Genomic DNA, 26423 nt, shown 5'->3' on the forward strand with positions numbered 1-26423 from the left:
AAAGATGAACCCAGCAACTGAAAGACGTGGGAAAGATTGAATATTAAGGCTAGGAGCACGGAAGACCAACCTGGCCTACTTTACAGTTTTGCTTAAAGACTATGCAGCCTATGTCTAATACACTCATCTGTATTTATAAACACACACACAAAGAAAATGTCTACTGAATTAGATGAGTGTGAGTGTGAATATGTTTCAGAATTGTATCCAACTATTTTAGAATATTTTGCTGAAATAATAAGTAAGGAAATGAATTACTTACAATTTTCTTCCACTCTGAATTAAGTCAACAGTAAAATTTCCAACCAATGAATTTATTCATTGAAGATATTCTGATCTTATTATGTGAGTGTCTTTAAATATTGCAAGCAAATGAATTGTGCAGGAGTCCCAGATAATGTATGGCTTAATATAAATGAGAATTTAATGGTCCAAATCTGATCTTGTACCTTTGGTGTATAACATTTCTTTAAATTAAAACAAAAAGGGTCAACTTTTTTCATCATTTCAATTTTTTTATTAAATAAAATAATTTATTTCTATAACGTGAACTTAGTTATATGTTTTCTCCATTCCCTCAACTTCCAAAAAACTTTTTAAAGTTTATGAAAACAGGTGTCCATTCCAATATAGTAAAAATTTACCTGAAACTTCTTATAATTTCTTACAGAGGTACAACAGAAAAGTCGTTAGTTAATATTTTAAGAAAGTGCTTTCCGAACAGGAAGAAAGTAACATTATTCTATTTTTAATTTTTTTCTTATGTTTTCTAACAGTGGAAGTTATTAATTTGATTATGGATTTAAAAAGTGTTGGACTAAAGCTATATTTGCCATATTTCATTCAAAAGTCAGTGCTTGTAATAATTTTGTGTACATTTGAAAATATGTTTAGATTTAAAATACTGAGAGACCTTCAAATTTAATACTATTTCTGTTTGTGTCAAGAAATTGAAACAAAATCAAGTGATAGAAATATTACTATTTAGGAAAGAGGCACATGTAGCTATTTTTCCGAATTAAATTTCGTTTTTAACTACTAAATATAACATTAAAGAATTAACAGAATGAATATAAAATCAAAACTTAAAAACATTTTGAGATATATTGGCTATTCTGCTGCAAAATATATCAAAATGGAAAAAACATACTTGACAAAATAAATAGAAAAGACTAATTAATGTATAAGAATCTATTTTTTTAAATATTTAGCTCAAAAGGTCATTTTTAGCACTGAGATTATACTTACCCTGAAATAAAACTAAACAAAAATTATAAGCATAGTCAGTTTAAAAAGGGTAGAAAAGTTGAACCTAATCAGTCATAAACATGCTTCTGTTACTGTTCCTATAATGACCTTCAAAAACTCTAATTTCCTCTGTTTTTTCCTTGTCTGTGTAATGAAAAAAAATGTATTCCTAAGTCACAAATTCTGTGTCTTCCTACTTTCTCCTTTCCTAGTATTTATAAAGACTTGGTTCCGATAGTTCCACAGTAGAAAGCAGGAAGACAGAAAGGGAAGAGGAAGCTTTTTGTACAGTTATAGGCACTGACAGCTTGTGACAATACGTGTGGCTGGTTTGTCTGTGCTTTATTTCAAATGTGCATTCCTGAAAAAAGCGTATGGGGGGTTGATGAGTAAGGCCAGGCAAACAGCATGTCTGCAGCGCTCTAGAGAGGGAGTACAGACATTTGCCTGGGCGGAGCACAGCCATGTGTCTTAGAAACTTTCAGCAGCTCCGTGGGTGAATGCAGTTGGCAGCTGAGCCATTGAGAATCAATTCGAATAAATATCTGGAATGTGTATGCAAAGGACATGCCAAATATTGGGATATAGTGACCAAAAAGAAAAATAAACTTAGAAATTACTTTGTATATATTATTTTGTGTGTGTGCTTTATATATATATATATATATATATATATATATATAAATGTATCATAAAATATTTGTAAGGAGGGAAGCAATGGGTGCATTTTAATGGTACATAATAATATAGTCCATATAATTTTTAAAAAAGAGTTTTTTTTTTTTTTTTTTAGTTTGGTCTTAGAATGATCCTTAAGCTAATTTTGACACTTAGAAACTTACTCTTTGAAATCTACTAACCTTACAATTAAATTTATATTTAAATACAAATACAACATTAATACCAATAACTAGTAGAAGCTAATAATTATATTTATTTCCCCTCATTATTAATTCATAAAGCACAAACTTCTCAATTTTTCTATTTATTTCTCCTTCTAAACACTATTTTCCTCCACGTTTTTATAGTTATATTTAATTCTGAGTCTAATATATTTTAATTGACTTATTGTAGCCTTGCTCATACTAAATTACACAATTATTCAGGATTTAAGGGGCATGAAAACCTCTTGTCACCGTCAGGTTGTAATAAGCATTTCTTTCAAGAAGATACCTAACACTTTGTCCATCAATTTTTGTCAACCTCATGGCACCCAAGTTCATATAAAAGAAGTCACTGCATGCTGCTGAAACTTGAATCTTGTACCCAAAGATACCAAATCCTAAAAGTATTGCCTACCACCATCAAGCCCTCCAACCATCTCCACAATTTATTTTATTCATTCATTCATTAATCTATTTATTTATATTGGGCACTTAAGGCTGCAACTTCTCATCTTTTGTCCTTGCCACACTGAGCTGAGACAATGTATTTTCTTAATTTCTCAATGTCATCACTTGTATTAGGTAAATTATGCAAGGTAAAAGAAATATTATAGAATAATATGCATAAATTATTGGGGCATCATCAATTATTAGAAGTATCACCACTTTGATATCTTTGTTTATAAAATCTGTCAATAAGAATGTGTCATGTCCCAATGCAAGCTAAATTACAATGGAGTTGGAAATTCTGTTCCGCAGCTATCCAATCCTATTATGTTAGTTCTTTGCTCTCTGTCTCCCAAGTCTACTCCTTGCTGTTATTAACTTTCCAGAAAAATAGCAACAGATAACCAAAATTTATTGTGGGATATTAAAACATTCTACTATACATAGGTACTTAGAACAATAGTTAAATGTAAGATGGCTTCAGTTTCATAGCCTGACTGAAGAAAGACAAAACAAAATCTCTTATAACATGACCTTAGAAAAGCCTGAACTAGGCCCTCGTTAGAGCAACTCAAACATCCTGACCAAGATGATCACATTCCAGAAGAGCTTAATGTACAATATATCCTATATTATTATCTACTAAATGTCCAACATGTACTGTAGTTTTTAGATTTTTAGTTTAGTAGGAAGAACTATATGCAAGGAAGGAGAATAAAGGGAAAAAGAATTCATGAAAAATATAGCCAGTTTATACATGACTTTACAATCTATTATGATATAGTAATTTAATCACACATGGCTATCTGATAATGTGACAAATACAACTGCATAATATATACATTAATATAGTTTGATGGAAAAGTCTTTCATTTTAAGGTAGTCTTTGAAAGCAGATTGATAAGCAATTTAACAATTAATTATAAGAAAACTTACCCTGACTTGCAAACTTCAACTCTTTGGCATCGGTAAGCGTGGTCCTTTTGTCAGACCCTTTTTTCTCTATTCGTCGATGGCTTCGTCTTTTCTTAGACTCTCCCCAAAGATTGGATCCTCCGTGCATGCTTGGTATATTCAAAATAGCAATTCCTTCCAGAGAGATATTTATTAAATCTATCTGTACTCCATCACACTGATCAGTAAAAAGAAAAGAACAGAAACAGTAAGATATGTTATTTCTTTTTCATTTCCTTATCTTTTAATTAGAGCTTTTAAATTCATAATCTTGTCATTTCTAAATAAGCCTTTCAAGAACACTTAAATGCTTACTTACTCTAAATGTCAATAAAAAAAGATAAAGCAGCCACTAACGTTAACCAGGTATCATTAATAGTCCTTAAAAATGATCGAATTAAATCAGCAGTGGATCTTTGTTCATAGAAAACCTTTGGGAGAGACACGTTATGGTCTGCATATATAACCAGCAAATTTCCAGAGTATTGCAAAGAGGTTGATTCTGGGAAGTATGGTCAAATTTCAGACAGAAATTTTAATGACAGATGCCCATTTAGAACACACCGAAAGGCACTATCGGGGAAAAGTAAAGAAACAGAATTAATAATTTATGGTCTTATTCTTTTGGGCAGAGAAAGAAGTGACTTAAAAAACTTCTGTAAAAATAAAAGTTAAGTACAAAATAGCAATTCAAAGAGATCTCAATCACATTGGAATGACTGAGGATGGCTTCTTGGACTAGATTAAGTTCTGGGCAGGATGCCAAAGGCCACAAGAGATACAGTTGTCCCAAACAAATACAGAGGACCGGGCAAGTTGAGTGAGACAAGTGTCAAGCGTCACAGTAAAAGGAATCTCCAACCCAATGTTACTTTATTGCTGCTGTAACAGTATTAATCAGCCCCATTTTTTTCTGTTTGGTGACAAAACGCCCCCTTGATTATATAAAAAATGTGGACTGCTAACAGACAATGCTTTGCTATATTCAGAGTGGTCACTTTTTAATCTTTTGAATCTTCTTTTTATTTCTGCTGATGGACATGTATGGAGAGTGGCAAAGCTGTTCTGTATTTTTTGAATTACTATTTATTTACATGCTTTGAATTTCTTAAAACGGTAGTTATTTATAAATATATCCCAGAAATTGTTGTTCCATTTTTAATTGTAAATTAATATGAGAAGAGATATAAGCATGTAACACATTGTTTTTTAAAGAACTTTATTAAGGATATGCATTTTTTCAATTGAACTATGAAGGTTAGAAAAGCTCATGGAAAAATAGAATTAAAAGATAATATGAATCTTTCCATGAACTTTTTGAAGTCCCCTTGTATATCTGCAGTGGCATTGTTTCATTTATCATGTCTTATTACAGAAAATCATTTATGCTAACTTTACCTTTTCTTCTGGCAATCGTGATTTTTGGACTTAGAAGATGCAATGCTCTACCAAAACAATTCTTTTTTAAAAAAGAAAGAAACATAAAAAACCAAAAAATACTTTTTTCACATTGGCTTCATCATACTGAATCTAGGATTGCATCTTGTTCACCAAAAAAATAAAAACTGTGAAATAAAGCAACACATATTGAATCTATTTGGCAGAGGCAGAAACAAATTCTAGAGAAAGTGCCAAGTTTTCATTCAATTTGTTTCAAGGAGGGTGAAACTGGGGTCTGGATAATGCCTCTTTTTTTTTTTTTTTTTCCAGAAACAAGTGATTTTTCCTCCTTTTCATATATTAAATTAAGATGATTTCTTTTTAGTAAAGAATTCTGCTCATGTGTATGCTCACTTATCACTATATATTCTAGATAAACAGATATTAATTTCATAATTAAAAGTAATCTTGTGTAAATACCCTGCAGGCCTCAATGAATCAAACACATACTGTGTGTCAGGCCTCCCACTGTCTTCAAGTGGAATGTACTGGCTGGATAATTAGATAGTACATATTTTTTAACCTTATTTGCATGCATATTATATCTTTTGCACACTGACAAGCAGCAGTAACAACAAAAGTCAGATTACCACAGGGAATTCCCACAAAGAAGTCTTCATTCCTTATAATTTGCAACCTAAATTAAAATAATTTGATCTTTGACAAGGATGAAATGTCAAGCCGAGGGGGTCCTCTACAAGCCACGGCCTGTGGCTTCTGAAATCTGCCTAATTTATGTCAGTCACTTCTTAATACATATTTAAGTATTACACGAAAAAGATGATAAATATGCAATCTGACACCTTTGGTATTTCCCTGCTGTTAATTTATAAAGGTCTGGCTTCCCCCAAACTAACTAAAATCATTTAAATAACAGAAGAATCGTGAAATAAGCTGGAGTCGGGGCCCAGCTTCCATTTTCACTCAATATTGAACACAGCAGGTAGTACACTAAGACAATTATTTGACTAGGCCTTAGAACCCCACTGTGACAAGTTACTTTCAGAATTAGTGAAGGAGGATTCCTTTGTTCATCTGCAGAAAAGGAGACCATGTTGCAAATAGGCTTTTTTTTTTTTTTTTTTTTTTTTAATTGAACCAGCAGAGTCGCTTGTGACAGTTGAAAAACATCTGGGTGTACTATTATTCATGTCTCCACTCTTCAGAGTTTTGTCCTGTGTGGTTTTAAGGAAACAGAGTAAGTAGCTCTCTGAGAAGTGAAAACAAAATTCTCAAGGAGTCCCAAAGAACAAGGACTGATGAACACTGATGTTCCTTTGAAAGCAAGACAATGTACTTAAATAAATTGCTATTTATTAATGATTTGTTTCCACCAGTTCTTGACCCCAGGCTACCTTCCTCTGTTTGTTTTACCATTATGCTCATTAGTCTGGAAAGTCTCAGTGCTAGTTCTGATGGAGACCAGTAATTGTAGCACACCAGTTGAGTGCATGAAAATAAAAGCTGAGGTGAAAGCTATGAAATATAAACAAGCTATAGGACTGTGTCGGATCATATTTTCATAAGCTTTGAAGATTTATGATTTTTATAAAGGTAGCTACAGAGGAAAAGAATATAAAACCTTAAAAGCTAACAGTCTCAGTTAGTCAATAAATCCTGAATATTTTTATTATGTAGGAAAAAATTGTTAACGTGTAGTACTACGGGAGCTATTTATAGAGTGCAATGCTGTGACGTCCTTGCACACTCTTTTCAGTTTTAAAATGGAAGATCTTTTTTCAGAGAAAAACTTACCTGAAAGGAAAGAAGATGGTTTAAATTTTTCTGCCAATATATTTTAATTCTAGTTTATGAATGTGCCATGGCTGTATCATACAGAGGTGTTAAAGACAAACTTTCGTAGATGAATTTAGTTTCAGAACCAGTTGTCATTTGCTAGAATATTCAAACCATGTGAAGAACTTTGGAGAGCTGTACTTGTAGGTAGTAAGTCTGATGTGATACAGTTAATGATAAACTGCACATTTTTTCCCATAGGGATTCTGATTTTGTGCCTACGTCAGATAAAATTTATCCATAGTTTTACTCAGTGAAACTTAAAACATTACTTTATACATAATTCTAATATTAGGATAGGTGAGGAAGGGAAAATCTGCCCTATTGCCTTTAAGAACTCTGTGTTTTCCAAATTACTAGGCAATCTTGTCTCTGGAATCCCGCTAATTTATTTTGTGTCCCTGATGCTACTTATGCTGTTTGTTAATTCTTGAAAACATTTAGGTTTATAGAAGTACTTAATTGTTAAGACACATCTCAGTACTTGGGGATGGAAATTCTTAGCTTTAAAATTTACCATCCTTCCCAGTCTCACTGACAACCAAAGACTGAAATTCCTTGAGAATAGTCTTTCTTATTCTCGTTAATTTTGGCTGGTGCATGGAGCAAAATAAAACTTATGATCTTCATAGCTTCAATGCCAGATGCTGATCTGAGATTCCTAGACACACATACACTACCCCCTCAAATATTTTAATACAAACTTTGCATTTAAAATATTTTCTTCTAATTTTAAAGTACTTTATTTTATTTTGTCTTTATCTTTTGTAATAAAGATAGAAGATAACTGAATATCTTTAAATTAAAATGTTCTACCTTGTGAATCAATTGCTCTCTTTCTCCATGTATATGTGTGTACATATATATTTATATATGTATATGTGTACACGCATATACATATATAAATATATACAAATACACCTATATTACCAGTTGATTTGTTTCTTTGGATCTAAACATTTTGTCAGTAATGTAATTCTTAGCTGTCTTAAATTATTGAAGAAAACAGTCATCTCTTCAATGGAGATATAATAGTACCTCCTTAATTCATAGGGTTTTGATGAAGACTAACTCAGATAATCTATGTTCATTGCTTAGCACCAAACATGAGGCAGAATTAATAATAGATAAATCTTAGCTATTACTATTATCAACTGTTATCCCATGATATTCATATCATCCCAAATATTTGCCTTAATTGGAAGGAGCTCTCTACATGAGAGATGTGAAATAAAAAGAAACAAAGAAAATGGTTTGTTTTTGAAGAAGCTGCCAATAAAACATATATCCATTGCTTGAGGTTCTGCTGTTACTGAAAAGGTTTATTCTCTGTTATATATTTTTCAAACCATAGTTGGTATAATTTTAGGCCAAATAGGAAGCAACAGCAAACAGAATCAAATTTCCGAATTACTGTTTTTGTTATATTTAATTATGAAATAACCTTGAGGGTAGAAAGGCATATTCTGTTAATATGATAGACTGGATTCATTAAAAAGCAAGCAGAGAGGCAGATTTTGCATTGCCTTCTGTACACACACACACACATACACACACATGCATGCACATGTGCGCACACACACACAAGACAATGGGAAGTGCATACAGCACTCATTCTGATTTACAAATGCTGTTGCAGTGGTTCCCAGAATAATCCAGTGATGCAGGGCTAGAAAGCCAGACTTGGAGAACAAGCAGAAACACAACTTCAAGAAAAATAACTTAGTTCTAATTGCCCAGATTTCTTGGGGAACATTCTAAATACTTTCTATAACATGTGAAGCTCTGTGGAACAAAACCACTCAATTTTATCATTATTGAGAACTTTAAAAATCAATGTTTTCCACGTTTATTTTCATTTAAATGTATTTTGCTATGTAAAACAACAATTTTCTTGAACATTTTTTACTTTGTGACACATATAATATTACCGCGTAGACCAACGGTTTTTTAATCTGTACTAAGCAGTAGGATAAGGCAAGGAGAGATGCAGGAGAATTCAGGGCCTACACCAACATTCAACCAAAACCGTACTTCTTACTTTTTTTTTTTTTTTGGCTTTTTCTTCAGATTTTCTTTGAGCATAGGTTTCTTAAAGTAAAAAAAAAAAAAAAAGCTCAAATTCCACTATATAAAGCAGCTTTTATTTAAAAAAACATTTTTTGAAGGTAAAAGGACATTGCGGGTTTTTTTTTGTTGTTTTTTTTTTGGTAAATATATTGTCATGCACTACATTTCATTTTGGTCAACAACGGACTGCATATATGAAGGTGATCCCATAAGATTATAATGGCTACACCACATAGCCTAGGTATGTAGTAGACTATATACCATAAAGGTTTGTGTAAGTGATACCTGCACAATGATGCAATTGATTAACGACACATTTCTCAGAATGTATCCCCATCATTAAGTGACAAATTTCTCTCTCTGTGTGTGTGTGTGTGTATACATACACGAGGGTACTTCAAAAACTTCATGGAAAGATTGGTATTACCTTTTAATTCTATTTTCCATAAACTGTTTGAAGTACCCTCACATATCTATAACAGTATATAACACATATACTGTTATAGATATACCAGGGTATAGGTATATAATTATATATGTCATATATGCTTATATATATATATACACACACACACACATATATATCATTGTTAATAGTAATCACAGAAAGTCCATGTTGAGACCAAATCTTTCACCTTTTGTGACCTTATTTCTTTTCAAGGCTATGATCTAATCTGATTATGAAGGGATTTTCCTCATTCCCTGACCATCAATTCTACTTCTAATACTTAATCTTATTTAGGAATCATGGTGAGAAAAAAATGCAAAAAGGTTGCGTTGTCAGTAGTATCATTTTTGGTATTATTATCAATAACAGCAAATTAGAAAGTTATAATAACAAAGAACCTAGCCAAGCCATTATGATACTATGTGGTCCATAACTACTTCTGTTTACCAAACTTATTACCTGAATACAAGCCACTAATGATTTAATTGTCAGTAGACAATTATGCATTTATTTTTAAAATAAAAAGTGTTGAAGCCAATATTTCTCAATTCATATCAGCTAGTCAGTCATTAAATGTTCACATTTCATGATTTTGGTTTTGTCTTAACTATTTATCAAAATATAACTTTTCCCTTTTCTTTACCTCTAAAATTTCTCAGTATAACTAAGTCATTTTCTTTTCTAAGGTGTCTCCAAAATTTTAAGTCTTACAGTGCCTATATATTTTTTGATAGACCTATTTGATCCAAGTCTTTTTAAAGTGTGTCTTTTCTTGCTATCTTTGCTCTCTTTCTTGGCATTTCCACTTCCTATAAATGTAATGGGGAAATGGCAACCTTGGAAACTGAGAAAAAACCTAGTTAATGAATGGGAATGAAAAGGAAAAGTATATTTTTTAACCTTTATTCATGAAAGTAAGTACAATTTTATGAACTGTGTTTTAAAGGTTATAAGATATTGAGACCTGAAAATAATAAGTTTTTTTATGTACCTTGCAACTTTTTTCCTTTTTCTTCAACTACTATCTTTTATCTTACATCTTTCTATTCACACTATGCCTAGTAACTTCTTCATTGATTTTCAAAGTTGTGTTCCACTTCTCCTTCTTTTATATTACATTAAAACAACTCATATCTACATTTAACTTTATACTGGCATTTTAGATTATTGCTACATTCCCAATAAGTGTAAGAAATTGCATTTTAAAATCTTCAGTAAATCTACATAGATTGCTCAAAGTATATTTTATTCCATCGGCAACATCACAAACATATTAACAACCAAATTCAAACCATTTCATAGTATTACAAAAGAGAATCCATTTTTCTTACTTCTATTTCTACAGATTCATGTAGCTTTTTGCAGGTAGCTGAGAAAGTTTCAGATGTGCCAAATTCAAAATACCAAAATTTGTTTTTCATTCTGAAAAAGAAAAGGAAGAAGCATCTTAGCAATTATAAATAACAGAAGAGATTATTTTTAATGGCCTAACCCTGTCTTGTACTATAAGAAATAGAAAAGTCTTGAGGACATGTGACATCCAAAGTGTAATAGATGATAGTATAATTTTCAAAGCTTAAATGTTGGTGTCAAGTTTTATGATAGCCCCTGAGGAAATAACAGAAATGTGTTGATCTCACAGACTTGAGTATTTCTTTGAATTTTCTATTGGTTGATCAGATTTTTAAAAATGGTTTTAGTGCTTATAATTCTCAGCCTGTTCTTAGGCAACTCTATGTTAGAACTAACCACTCTACTGTAGAGAGAAACAAAAAATCTGAGCTTTTCACAAGATAAAAGAGACAAAGCTTAAATGTGCATATTTTTTCTAGATAGCCACATACACATTAGAAATTGGCATGATTGGATAGCATATTAAAAAGAAAAATTTTGTTTAGTGATTATCCATAAGCCTAAAATTTATTAATTTGAGGATAACCATTAATTATTTTTTGAAGATATTGTCTTCTTCCATATGAACAATAGTGGAAAATTATGATACAGAATGAAAAAACTAAGGAAGTGATGATAAAGTGTGAAATAACTAAGAGAATAATAATGTTATATAAATATAACAAAAGTTGTAAAGAAAATATACTCAAAAACACTTCAGTATTTGATCTTAAAGTAAGATGTTTAAAATTTTTTGTCTCCAATGACCCGATGATGACATCTTTGGTTCTTTGTACCAGATAATTAAATTTATGATTACTTCATATAATTTTATGAAAGTTGACTAGAGTTTTGTATTACCCAGTATTAGATTTAAAAATAATTCTTATGAAAAGATGCAGTTTTTAATTATGCATAACTCAAATAAAGTATCATGCTTTCAATTAGAAGAAAATACAGGTCAAATGACATACAAGTTTTCACACATAAAGGTAAAATAGAATGAAAGTTTCGTAATGCCATTCAAACATATCTCTCACATCAAAGTCATTCTGTTTGACTTATAAATATTGATATCTGCCTCTTGTTTAGAATGTAAAACATTTTGACAATTAAAAAGACATTTGGCAAGACTCCTTAATTCAACACTATTATTGGTTTGGAAAATGACATGGAACATAGTGTAGGGCTGATTATTATCATGCTATGTTGCTTAGAGTTCTCTGATATGAAATTACAAAACATAAAAGTAATCTTTTATTGTCTATCTAGACATATTCAATAATATTTATGTCCATACAAAGTTTTATTTGCTTACAAAGTTTTCATAAGCCCATCCTGTATCAGCCATATTCAGGCCAGTAATCTGAAGACCAATATAGTTTTCATATGATGAAAATGAATCCTTTTCCAGAGAATATTTTCCTTAGGTTATGACCTAATTTCATGTACGTGAGTAGATATAAATTGATGATAGCTAGTTAGATAGAGCAGAGGTAAACATTTAATGGCAAGATCTGTGGGCCTGTGTCTATATACAAGTCTATATTAAATTAATGCAAATATCTACGTTATAGAATAGAATAGCTTTTATAAATTTACACACTGGATGAAGTTACATAAAATTAAAAATATTTTGGGGATTCATCATTCTGATGAAAAATATATAATTCTATAGATTGAGAGGAAACTATTGGTCTGTATGAGGTGGTCTCAAGACATCTTCAGTGGATATTTCATGACTGTTAGAAATTGTCTTCTGTATTCAGTAGGTTTTCTAATAAAATTTTTGTCTTGGTCTTTTCTCCAGACTTTCCTGGTTTAACTCACTCATTTATTCATTCATTCAACAAATGGTTAATGAGAACATTCACTTCCATATGCTACTGTATTAAGTTTTAAAGATACAAATATAAGCACAGATATCTTTGTCTCTGAGGAGCTCAGAATGTTATAAGATTGGGGCATAGAAAATGATAATAATCAAATTAATTCATTAAATGAAAGATGAGCAAAGTATTGTGGGAGCACACTTTAACGATTCAACTAATTTTGCTTTGAGGAGTTCAGAAAGCTTTTGAAGAGAGGGTGATTTCTATTGAATTAGTAGTAGAAGGCAAACAGAGAAGGAAGAAAAGGCAAGTGCTGGGCATCTTTAAGAGTGCAGTATGATAAGAGTACACAGTGCAGACCAACATGTACGGTAAGGTCTGGTTCAGAACATTTATGCCAAGTGAAGTGTTCTGAACTTGACCTTAATTATTAATAAGAAGCTGACAGAGGTTTATTAGCAGTGGAATGGCATGGCCAGTTTTGTTTTACGGATAAATAAGTATAGCTGAAATGAAATAGTGGGCTGGAATGCTGAAATGCAGATGTTGTTGACAGAAATGTGGCTATTAAAATAGTCCAAATGAAATATAACTGAAGGCTTAAACCAAGTGGCAAGGGAAATAGAGAATTGAGGCTCAATTCAAAAAGCAAATGAGGTAGAGTCACTAGGAACTGGTGATATTTGATTATATGGATTTATGCCATACCTAGGTTATTTCTGAATGCATGCATAGGAATATCAGAACATTCTTCCAGCATGAAAAGGATTGTGGGTTTTTATTTTCAGAGATTCTGTGATCTAATGTATAGTGTATTGCAGTATGAAAATTAAATAAATATATGAGGCTTTGGGTTGCATACAAATGATTATTCCCTATTTTTTTTCCATTTTTCCCATCAATGTTTTTCATAGATTAATAAGGATGATGTGGAGCTTGTGTCAGTTAACCAGGTTATACTTGCTTTAGCAAACACGTCACAAGAAACAGAAATTCCAAAAATTTACATTCAGCCTTTATTCACCATATTAGTTAGCATTACTGCTCATGTGTGAAAGCTACTTTAAATTCTCCATTATTACAACCACTTTATGTTTCACTTAGATAAATATATGGAGGTAATAAAAAGCACATAGAATCAGATTCCACATGACAAATTAAGGGCTGTTAAATTTTATTTTTTCAACCAAAATGGTCTTCAGGTTGTAGAAATGCAAAAAAAGTACATTTAAGCATGTTTGCTATCTATTTTTATGGCTCACATTAGAAAATGATCTGAATAACTCAAACTCAAATTTGTCATGGTAAACACATAGCTTTGGACTGTAAGAATTATGGAAACTGGACATTTAGCTCATTGTGAAACGGTCACACCAAAGCCAAATTTATCATATTCTTTGACAGGTTTTGTGAGTCCAAGTATGATGACAAATGTCCTACAGAATCCACAAAAAAATTGTTCATACAATTATAATTTTAATTATATACTAGATCCTATTTCAATGAATTTAGTTATAATTGTACAGATTTCAGTTTATTATTCAAAGTTCTTGGCCACCAGATATTCAGGTAAAGTTGAAGAAATTAGCTCTCATTTACCAGGCATTTTTTTATTAACAGCATTTTTGATTCTTTTACATGTTCTCAGAGAAACGTTAGCTATCAGAGATTTAGTTCAAGCAAAAAAATTCTTGTCATTAAGAAATTTAGTAAATATTTAGTTCTCCAAGTTTTTAACTTTCAAATATGTAATTTAATTTCTAGCAATATATTTTTCTTGAGATTCTTTTTCCTGGCTTATACTATTTTGTTTTGGCTTTCATCGCTAAGTAATATTAATGCAGCAAACAAAAAACAAAATGAGAAGTGCCAGTACATTTCCCAAAAAGAATTCAAAAGCACCTAATTAAATATGAAGTTCATTTCTAACAAAGATGTAACATAAAAAGGGGGATGAAATTATCTCATTTATCCTACTGTAGAAAGCTCAAAAGTCATAATCACACAGAAAGTTTTAATTCAGTGAAATTACTCTTAAAGATCATCTATTTCATCTTGCACGTGAATTTGTTTTATTATTTCTTATGTATTTATTTGGGAAACAGGAGACACAGGAAGATCATTTCATAAGTATAAAACTGAAAAGACTTCTGTTAGCCACTTGAATCCCTTTTCAAGCATCTTTAACTAAGTGATTCTGTTTACCTCTTATGGATAACATACTCAACAGATAAGAAAATTAATCCCTTTTGAAGTTTGCTTTTCAAACGAAAGCAAAAATATAATATCCTAAGTCACTTAGTTAAAATGGAGTTAAAATCAGTAAGTTCTGTACTTATCAGAGATGTTTCAAAAATCCCATTTTTTTTATTAGTTTTCTTTCACTTTGTCCTGTTATTAAAGTATGTCAACAGTGATTCCAAGTTTGGTTTTAAAATCATTTTCTCATGAAAAACAAAATTTCTAACAATTTGATAACTTTATTTTAATACTAAAAGTCAGTCTCACAATTCTATGGCATACCCTTGAAGCATAGCAGGAATTTGGACTTGGCCAACAACAGTTGGTGATAGGAGATGTGACATTGTTGACTTATAGCAAGAGTATAAGTGTTTAAAGTGGTACATTTATGTCATAGGATCAATTCAGTTTTATTCATTTTCAATGCCAAGAAACATTACACTAAACATTGGTTACAGGGTTACTCATTTATTCCTAAATGCAGTGAGGTATTACTTTTAAAAATAAACCAACAGTCAAATGGAAGGGCCCCCGTGGGAGCTGATTTCACCCGTGTATGAGCTGGCAGCTCAAGGAAGCAAAACCTTCCCAGAGTAGCTGCAGCAAACAGCATGTTGGCAGGGCAGCGGGGCCTTGTCAGTGCAAAATACCGTAGGTTAGCATAGGGGTAAAGGCGGGGTACATTTGTAGTTCATGCTTTTCATCACTTCTTGACATCTCCTGGGAAACTAAAAGCCATCTGTATGGACTTCAGTAATAGGTATTTGTTAAGATCTAAGTTCTCAAGCAACTTGAGTGTAATCAGCAATTTAATTTTTTCTTTTGATTGGCAACTGTAAATTCACCAATAAATAGTTGTAAAAAGTTGTTTAAAGTATGAAATAGTGGAATGAATGAGAACTTTTACCTCAATATATAAAAAATGTAGCATCAAACATTTAGGTGTTTAAAAAGTTACATATTTGCCTGTAGAGACTTGAGACTACAATTTTATGGCAATTACCATCCACCTGAACATACTAATGGTGGAAGTGACCCTATGTTCCATATCTTTATATGTTATAAAAAGAAGTCTATTTTATTTAAACCCTCAAACCCATGGTTTTTGTGTTCATAGTAATTTATACTTTTCTCAGAGTAGGAGAATAATGTTGATAATATTATTTCATAAAAAAGAATCCCTGTCATAATGACTACAGTACAGACATTTTATATTCACAAATAGAGAGAAAACATTTTTCATGTTTCCAGACAAACAGAGACAATTTTTTTTAAATGACATATAAAAATGCTCGTATGTAATGCTTATTCATAAGATGTGCTTGTTAAGTCCCAGGGAGACAATGAAACAAGCTATAGAAACTTCAGACAGGAGCATACAATACTCCATCTTAGTTTGTAAAAAAAGATAGATATTCTAAAAATACAATTTTTAACCTAAATTACTTTTACGGGAGTAAAACAACTTTCATATACATTAGTATATGAAAAAGATGCACCCAAAGATCAAGCATCTTAGAATGTTTTTTCAATTATTTCAACAATTCTCTTTGCAAAAGAAAAAAGTGTGGCTTTGTTTGAGTGTTTTTACGTAAAACAATTTTCTATCATTATACTGATCAGGTATTTCTTACTTAAATCATCTCTTTTTCTCTACTTTTTATTAGAACTAATCAACAGAAGGAAAATGGAAAAGTATAAAAGGCATAGTGATGCTATATTATAGAATTTATACCAAACAGTTGTATACATACATAGTTAAGCTCCTAAAAGCAGAAATCAATTCATAATTATATGAAATGTAAAATGAAACATAAAATGTTTGAACACTGACCAAGCATGTTTAGAACTGAATTTTTCAATGATGATTATATCTTTACTATTAAAATAAATGTTTTTTAATAATGAGTATCCCTGAGAAAATTGTTAGGAAGATTGAATGAAATTTATGATAGTAATAATTGCTATTGTTACTGAGCAGGGCATTCTCTCAGGTCAGGCCACAGAGGCTTAGAAGTGACTCTCCCAACAGTTTGTGGGAAGTAGCAAAATCTAACTAAAGAAATCCTAGCTTTTTTTCTTTTCTTTTTTTTTTAACCACATTGCCTCTCATTAAATACAGTAATGAATGAAGCATCACCTAAAACTCTTTTTGTTTTAGCCATAAGGAAAATTTTATTAAACATTCACAATACAGCCCATCATATTTTATAAGAGAATTTACACGTGTATTATTATTAACGAGATTTTTGGAAAACCTAAGTAAGATGATATATTTGTCACACAATACTGGTTTTCTAAATGTGAAATTTGGTGTTGGCTAAAATAAAAAAGTGGAGAATTGCTGTTCAGCATAATTCCCTGTGCTTGTTTTGTGATTAGATGTACAAAGATCACTGACATGTTTTCCTCATCTAACTTGCTGTACCCACTACATTTTCTAAGAATTGTTCCCACACTTGTACACTTGAAATAATCTTGAAAAAACCATAAAACACCTCTTTTTGAACTGTCCTCAATTTGCATCTATGTTTTTATCATTGTCGACAAAGCCTATAAAGACTAGTAAGCAGCTAGTAAGTTCATGCTGTTAACCTTCCTCCATTCTATGTCCAATAATTTACAAATAGAGTCACTCTGTTGTGTTTGATTTAATAAGATGTACCATGACACCTGAGGTTATCTGCAGAAATATTTAAAATGTGGTATTTCGGGGGGGGGGAGAAGATATAACAACCACAATTACTTGAAGTTGATACGACAAGCAAACAGAGGGGACATCAGTGGGGGGCGGAGGAGGGAGGGAGGTTTTGGTGATGGGCAACAATAATCCGCCACAAAGTATATCAACAAAATAAAATTTAAAAAAATAAAAATAAAAGTCAGAGCATATAAAAAAAAAATAAATAAAATGTGGTATTTCTCAGTGATATAAGTTAGTAACATGTAAAGCCTGGGAAGAATTGATTGCAAAATGAAATAAGGTATGTGTGCTTTCATATAGAAGAAAGCTGTAGTTTATTTAAATGGATTCTTATTTATAAACAGAAAGCATCCAACACAAAAAAATTGTCTTCAACAAGTCTTTTTTAAAAAGAAAAGGGTACCAAAATTGCTGGAATTAGTATGTTTCTAGGCCTGACTCTGGACTTCAGGGAAAGCTAGCATACTTCTCTCTCTGGTGGGATAGGATTTTATTTATTCAACATTCTGAGCACCTACTCTAGATTTGGTACTGTGATAGGCATTGGAATTTCATTTATGCACAGGGCAAAAGAAGTCTCTGCTTGTGTAACACTTAGTTTGTATCAGGAAAAATGTATTAAATTATTCAATACAAATCATGGTAAGTGGTAAAAAAGGGGTTGTGCAAGATGATATAAGAGTGCACATAAGAAAAGGGAATAGAAAAACTTTCTTAAGGATGGAAATTGGCCAGGTGTTCCAAAGACTCTAGGTAATATAATAGAGTATCTCAACTCATCCCTTGTTTTGCTCTAATACCATAATTACCAAGGAATACGCAAGTAAATTTGGCTTTCTGTGGATTTTGATATGATGAATGTGATGTCTTGAATTATGGAATTGTATATATGAATCTCTGGAAAGGAATTATCACCACCTCCCCTTTATATTAAGTGATGTATAAATTTTATAGTTGATAAAGTTGAGAAAGTGAATAGAGCCTGATCACTTCTGGGTGCCATGATTAAATTATTTGTCTGCATTTAACAAGATGAAGATGAGACTCTGGACCATGTATGATCACATAACCAAGACATTGACTACTGGGAGGCCTGCTAGAAAGCCCAAATAGCTTTCCTAGGCAGCAGGAATGACTAGCTGTATAATACTAATTAAACATGTTGAGCTAGAGAGTGAAAGAATTGCTTGTCACATCCCATCTCTTTCTCCCACTCACCAGTTGACTTTCATGGTCTACTCTCTCTCTCCCTGTCCTATTTATTGGTTTTTACTGAATGCATGAAGTTGATCAATTATTTAAGCATTAGGTATAAGAATATAACAATATAAAGTTGTTTAGTTTTAATGCATTTCAACAGATATTTAAAGAGCACCTACTAAATTTCAAGGCAGTTAATTAAATATAGACGTTTCAGTAGATTTATAGCAAAAACATCTCAGATTTTCCATCCTGACTTACGGACGTGCCTTTACAGCTAGAATAAAAATTAACTGGTAATTTTGAACATCTAACAAATATTCGAGGGGTTCCCACACTATTAAACTAAATAACCTTGTTTAATAACATTTGCTTTACACGTTAAAACATTGATAACATCTGAAATCAGGAAGCAAAGCAGTTTCAAAATGCAACATAGGTAGTTAAATGTGAAAAAAAGATTATACGTATATTTTTTGAAAAACACTTTTGCTTTCATCACTGAAAGGCCAATTGATATTTTCTATTACAGAATAATTTTAAATCAATAATTATGTATTATTAGAACACATTATACCCTGCTACATTTTAATCTGTTTCTCCTAACCAACTTTTAGATGCTGTATTTTGTAAAACTCACAAAAATCAAGAAAAAATTACACCTCTCTAGCTCTTTCACACATTATTTTCCTTACCTATATTCTGTGAAGACTACCACAGCTTCACAACTTATAAAAAAATACTTCTAATAAAAATTGTTTCTACTCTCTGAAAATTAGTTGTTTTACCTTTTGTTTTTCTTCACACATCAGCAGTCTTTTTCCAATTCTGAACAAGAAATACAACTTTGCATTTTGAGAATGCTATCCACCTTTAAACTTCTCTCACACTGTAACTAAAAAAAAAAAAAAAAAAAAGGATGGGGGGAGGGGACAATTCTTTTTCCAATGCTAGAAAGGAGTGGTTTTACAAATATATTAAATATCTTGCATAAAAATGATAAGAAATAGGAATCAGACTACTTGAGTTATTTTGAAAATATTGATATTTTTAATCAAATTGAAGAATTATATAGTCTAACACATGAATCAGTAAATCCATTATAATTTAGATTGCATTTTTTGTCACTGATTTACATCTTGAGGGACCCAGATGACTCCCTGAAATATCATGATCTGTTTTTGTTTCCAGTCATGATGCTATAATTTATATAAAATATTCAGGCTGACTCGCACATAAACTAATTGACAGATGTAGGCATTATCATTTGGGCATTAATCATTGTGCCAGTACATTCAAGTATGTGTTGGATAATTCTTAGAAGGATGTGAAGGAAACATTTCCACTCTTTTTCTCTAGAATATTATCCACTGTTTTATTTTTAAAATATGCCTGGCCCTTACATTATTTTCTCCTGTTTGAAATTACATTCATATAGGCAGATAATAAGTGCAGATAAATTCCAATTGGAAATAGTTTTATAAGGTAAAACTATTTTCAATCTGCATTATCATCAACAAATCAACAAACCACCATTTTTTTCCCATATTAAAATACTAGCAACATTTCATTGATTTCCAGGATTTAAATAAAAGGTCATCTGTATTTTTTCATTGAGTCAGAATATAGTGAGATCCTTGTCCTCAATAGTACTGCAATCTGAACCTAGAGCAGTATTGAAGTCATCACATTTTGAATACTATTGTGTATTTACGACTGCTCATTTAGGTTAATGACTCATTTAGAGATACTTCCTATTCTGAGCAGATTACAAAGATTAGAGAATACAACTCATGGTCATTTTGAACCTTTCAATAAGAGAACAAAATCTCCTGGAGGCTCTTTTTAGTGGGTGGTCAAAAACTCATAAAGTAAATAAATCATAAGGATTATTCTTACTTAGATATGTTTTAGTGTCCCTAAATTTTGCCAGAATTCGTTGTTAAGGATTTATGGAACACAATATGTAAACAGGATCTCTATTTTTTATTCAGCTATTTTTCTAAAAATTCGAAACCCAATCATTTGAGACAGAAGAGAACAAAGACAATTTTCTTAGCAATGTGAAAGGGAAGACCAAAGAAAAGAACTCCTTTTGTTCACTAAACAAATATTTATTGAACACTTCCTAAGCACCAGGCACTGTTCTAGTTGCTGGAAATACGTCAGCGAGTAAACTAAAGTTTCCACCTTCATATTGCTTATAACCATTATTTATCTAAATGTAAGATTAGATTGCCTATATCACTTAGAATTAATGAACCACTCTCTCCACCTCCTCTCATTCTTAGAGCAGAGTGTATATGTGATAAGAACCCCAAACAAAATGCAAAAAAAGATAAAACAGTTAATTCAGCCAATTCCTGGACTGGTCTTATAATTAAATGACAATTATATTCATAGTTACTTAATTTATTGTTGAATACAAGAGTAGATTGGTTAATGGGCACAAATTCTTCCCATTCCTTTATGCATGCCTCCACGCAATGGGACTGTGTCCCTTCTCCCTGCCAGAGGTAAATTTCTTCCTCCACCCCCTCCAATCTGGACTAGCCTTGTGACTTAGTTTGACCAATGGAATGTTGCAGAAGTGATGTTGTGTGAGTTCCAGAGTCTAGGCCTCATGGGGCTTGTAAACTCACTTTTTCCCTCTTGGGGCACTGTCCTGAGATCTCTATGCTAAGAAGCCCAGGATGGAACATTACTTGGAAAGGTATTCTGACTGAGGCCAGCCTCCAGCTCATCCCCCAGTTGGCTGCAGGTGAAGAACTCCCCAGCCAACCCACAGAAATATGACAAATAATAAATTATTGCCATTTAAAGCCACTGAGTTTTGGTGTGATGTGCTATTTAGAAATAGATAAGAGACACAAAAATGTATTTTATACCAGACATGTGCTAAGCACAACATGTAAATTCAGCAAAAGCTTCCATAAGTTCTGCCTATAGTCTGTACCCTACAGTGTAGTGGGAAAGATAGCAATTCCTCAAACACCCAAATATTGTGAAACTGCTATAGTAATACGGGAAGATGAAAAAATAAAAATATTTCATGACAAGTTATAATTATTGGGAGGGAAGCACATTTCCAGCACAGGTGATTGTAAGTGCAAAGACCTTGTGGTAGAAAGGAGCAGATGTCCAAACCAACCAAAGGTGGCCAATGAGCTTGGAATAGAGAGTGTTAGTTCACTGGGAGATAGGATTGTGCTGGAAGGTTAGGGGCAGATATTTAGTTACATAGCATATTTGTCTTGAAAGGAACACAGTTAGTAGCATCATTTGCATAGAAAAATACATAGAAAATGTGTCTTTCCTTGTGCATGTGCAGTTTATCTTTTGAGGCAATTATTTGCTGTATGAGCATTCAGGAAATGGCAGTAAAACATGCTCCTAAAAAATCAGCATAGTCAGTGCTTGAATTTCATTATTAAACCTTCTTTTATATCCAAACCCTCAGAGTTGAAACTAAGTAACCTTAATAAATCTAATAACAAAAACGAATTAGAGAGAAATGAGCTTTGGTAATTGTGGTTGGATCTATCTTTCAATTGAACAATTAGACTTTTATGTAGAAGAAGAGGAATATGATAGGGCAGTTAAGCACATTAATATAACCAGGCAAATCAACAAGTTTCTATGGTATGGGTTGATTCTGTACTGTGTGGTCATCAACTTCATTAATTCAGCATAATACAAAAAGTATGCATAATTTTCAAAGGGTGATTAAAATTTCTCAAACTCTTTTACTGTTCATTTAAAAGAAAAGTGTCAAGTGAAAGAATAACAGTCAATTATTTCCAATCAGATAAAAACTAGTGAAATATTTCTGTTGGATGCAAAGTCTTGCTTCTTGCTTTCTTTTAAACTCTAAAAATATAGACATAGCAATTAACAATCCTGAATTTCTCTATTTCTCTTCCTTTGCCTACTAGATGCACAATAAAATTATTGCCCAGAAGTACTGGCAAGTGCTCAGAATGAGGAGGCATTTTGGGGGATTATTAGTTTAAGCAATAACTCCTCAAAACAAGGCAATAAAAACAAAAACAAAAACAAAAAAAAAGAAAGGAAAGAAAGAAAAGAAAAATTCTGAGTTCTTTTTGTTACATTCAATTGTCACAATAGAGTAATTTTCTCTCATCATCCGTAAATCTATCATCTTGCTAATACTTAGGTAAAATCATTTTCATTGTAGAACATAATATATATTAATAAGCTACTAGACTTTTTCTAATATTCTACTTTCCTTTCCACTTTAGATTTAACAATCATATAATAATCACTGTTCTGCTTGCAAATGAATCATATGCAATAGTAAGGAAATAGCTAAGAGAGAGATGCCGCCCATGAGAGATTTAATCATAGGAAATGGCTGACTTTTTATTTCCAATAACCATCTGCACTCATGGTAAATCAGGTGCTAATGAAGCCCAGACCCAGACTGCACAGGAGCATAAATCTCAAGAACCAAAAGTCGCCGAGTAACAGACCTCAGAAAAACAGAATTTTCTAAGGAAATGCACTAAGATTATCATATAGAAGGTCACCATCTGCAAATGTGTCACATAAATGAATATATGTTGTAGTCGTAACTCCACTTTATGACACTGGCTGTAAACATCAAATCTCTACTTTTCTTTTGAAACTTACCACTTTCAAATATTATGATCATTTACAGTTTTATGTCTCTTCCTTGACAGTCAACATCTTGAGGGTAGGGGCTCTCCATGCCAGTTAATTTTTATCTCCTCCATAGTGCTTTGCACATATAAGTACTCAATATGTGGAGAATGAATGATGGGAATAAAAATATTAATTGTGGAATGCTACTTTTAGAGCAGAAAAGTACTGCAGAATTTCTTTTTTCCCCAATAGATGAGGAAGTCAAATCTAAATTGGGTAGAATTTGTACATGGAATTAGATTCGAAAATTGTCTTGTAAAATCCATATGACTATGTTTTCTAAGAGTTTCTGTCTCTCGGTCACAATAATCCACAACTTCATGCCTTGCTCAGTCATTGCTGAGGGAGTGTGCATAACAGGAATCAGAACAAAGGTAGATGGAAAAGGAACAGCCCAGAAGCTACAGTGTAAAGTCAAATCCTACATCACCAAAAAAGGATCAAGTCTGAGGACATGAAAAAATATTTATCTTTTTCTATATGTTAATATAAATCATGGACCATATCTACCTCTTGCAAATAATGCAAAAGCAAAGACCTGGAATCCTGGTAAAGATGGGATGTGAGTTCTCTATCAACATTTCAACCAAGCTAAATTCCATACCATCCCCAGCTTACCTTGATCTTATCACTCTCCACTTAAACTGCTACATGCAGAAATCCAAGTGCAATGCTAAAAACTTCCACTTTTTTTATAAACTAGATTAGAAAGCACTGAAAAGACAGCTAGTTGCTAGAGCAAATTAGTCTGTAAATAGCTTTATGAATTATATAAGATGGATACTTAGAGCAATGGCTCTTAATCTTCTGTGCATCATGGATACTTGGAGAATTTGACAAAAATCGTGGACCTTCTTTCCTGAAATATGGACGTGACATATGTACAAGATTATGCCTAAAATTTCAGGAGTTTTACAGTCTTGAAATCTATTCATAGTGCCCAGGACTATGTAAATCCAGGTTGAAAGTCACAAGTATAGTTGTATTTGCTAACTTGTGGATGATCAAAAATCTTAGGTGGTATGCATCATGTATGATAAACTTTGAATGTAGATCATTTTTGATTTCTTATTCAAAGTTATTTGATACCAGAATTTATCAATGTTAGGTCACAAAAACAATTTTTGAACTATGTTTTCATATATCTACATATAATCCACATGAAACAAGATAAAGATTCTTTCCATTTAAAACTGAAAAGGCAGGCAAATTTTACCATTTAATGTATATTTGTGGCATGACTATCTGTATTCAGATAGTGTTATGTAGTACCAATAAGAATTCACCGATCAGAGTTGCTTACATTTGATGAATGAGTTTTAACCCTTAACAGCTAGTTAGTTCATACTCCTGCTTTAGGGAAATTTTCGTTGCTGTATCTCATATATGTTGGCATTTGACCTATGAGAACCTAATTTGCCATTAGGTAGAGAAGCATTTGCATATATGTTCTACAGTGCATTTTACTGCTTCTTTCTCTTTTATTTATCTTAATACATGGCAAAAGATGGAGCAATCTTTGTTGAGCAATACAAATTATTGTACCTGAAGCCAAATCCAATCTATTCTTGATTCACCAGATAATATGAACTGAGAAGGGATTTTATGGCATCTAATATTAAAATTACACATTTTAAAAATAAAAATTTATTAAAGAGAGATGCTAGTAAAAATTGTGTTAGATTTGAACTTAAAGTTCTCTTCAAAGATTTTTTTCTAGAAAGGGACATATCCTCATAAGTGTTAAAGATTGTAGAAAATTCTTTATAAACAAAATGTGAAGGAACATACAATTTGTGCTATAGCTTGTAATGCAGGTGCATCATGACTTGTGGCAACAAGTAGCAGAAGAGTCAAAGAAACACATGGCAAAGCACTGCCATCACAAGTATCTTTGCATGCTTGTTACTTGCTTTTTACTTATTTTGTGATATCTTTACTATAAAAGATGTGTATAAGAAGAAGAATTACAGGTAATTATGGTTTCCTAGAGCAATTAGTTGGTACTAAACATAAAATATTTGTTAATCTTCTACTCTTACAGTCATTGTTTTAGGACTCAAACTTTCTTGGAAAACATAAATTGTATAAATTGTTATATTTTTCACAAATTTTAGCTCTAGAATAATTTATTCAAGTATATCCATTGAGTCTGCCCATTTAGTTTTGCACGTATTTGCTTCTACCACTTTAGTCCATGTCATTATTTCCCCTTCCCTTGATTATTGCTTCAGTGCAATGTGACAAGTATTTCCACTTTCCCCCTTCTAGGAACAAGGTGCAACAGTATCTCCTGGCCCCTTTATAGTGGGGACGGGCATGTGGCTACTTCTGATCAAGATGTTAGGGAACATGATGTGGGTCATTTCAAAACTGGAATATTTAATTGCCAAAGTGAGATCATCTGGAATTTTCTCTCCTTCTTGCACATTGAATGGCAAGGTTCAAGTTAATGGCTACACTGTCAACTTGGATCCTTGAAGAAATATGGTAAACAAAGTTCCCCTAACCCCTGCAAAGAACTTGAAATGGGATGGAGAATAAACTTCGTGGTTTTAAGTCACTGTTATTTTCGGACTGTTTATTACCGTGGCATTACACTTTCTGTCACATTCAGAACATGCTGTAGCTTCAAGTACGGTTGCTCCACTCACAAACTATTCTGCAATTTGTGACACAGTAACTGTTACGTTAAATAAAAGACTGAAAGCATGCTATCATTAAGAAAATTAATTTTGAAATTTGTCTTTAAATTTATTCTGTACAGTTAGTTCTTTGCCCAAAATAACGTTTCAGTTCACTGATTAAAACTGCTAGTTTCATCAGAACTCCTGAGCTAATTTAAAGTTGAGTTTTCTTCCCTGCCTTAGCTAACGGCTGATGCAAGAATAAAGTCAATGAAGAGGAAAGGGGACAGGGGGCGACTTCATTGATTCCTCTCCTAGGACTTTTCTTCCTGCTGCGTCTTGCTATCTATGTTCTCTGCCCCTTCTGATTCGAAACAAGGGGTAGAAAAAGAGGTAAAGAGAGTAGGATAGTTGTTACTTGATTTGTACATTGGTGAAAAACTTAAACTAATA

The 26423-nt window shown here is 32.1% G+C and overlaps 1 protein-coding gene across 6 annotated transcripts in view; it reads right to left on the reverse strand.

Annotated features, from left to right (window-relative positions):
- DGKB (diacylglycerol kinase beta) overlaps window positions 1-26423 on the reverse strand; it is a 633703-nt gene that overhangs the window by 173627 nt on the left and 433653 nt on the right. For all 6 annotated transcript variants that reach the window (XM_063099140.1, XM_063099138.1, XM_063099137.1 and 3 more), the window contains 2 exons: window positions 10620-10710; window positions 3516-3711 (listed from right to left, as the gene is read on the reverse strand). In XM_063099140.1, the coding sequence (XP_062955210.1) occupies window positions 3516-3711; window positions 10620-10710 (287 nt within the window). The remainder of the gene's footprint in view (window positions 1-3515; window positions 3712-10619; window positions 10711-26423) is intronic.

Source organism: Cynocephalus volans, chromosome 6 (assembly GCF_027409185.1).
Source record: "Cynocephalus volans isolate mCynVol1 chromosome 6, mCynVol1.pri, whole genome shotgun sequence".
NCBI lineage: Eukaryota > Metazoa > Chordata > Mammalia > Dermoptera > Cynocephalidae > Cynocephalus > Cynocephalus volans.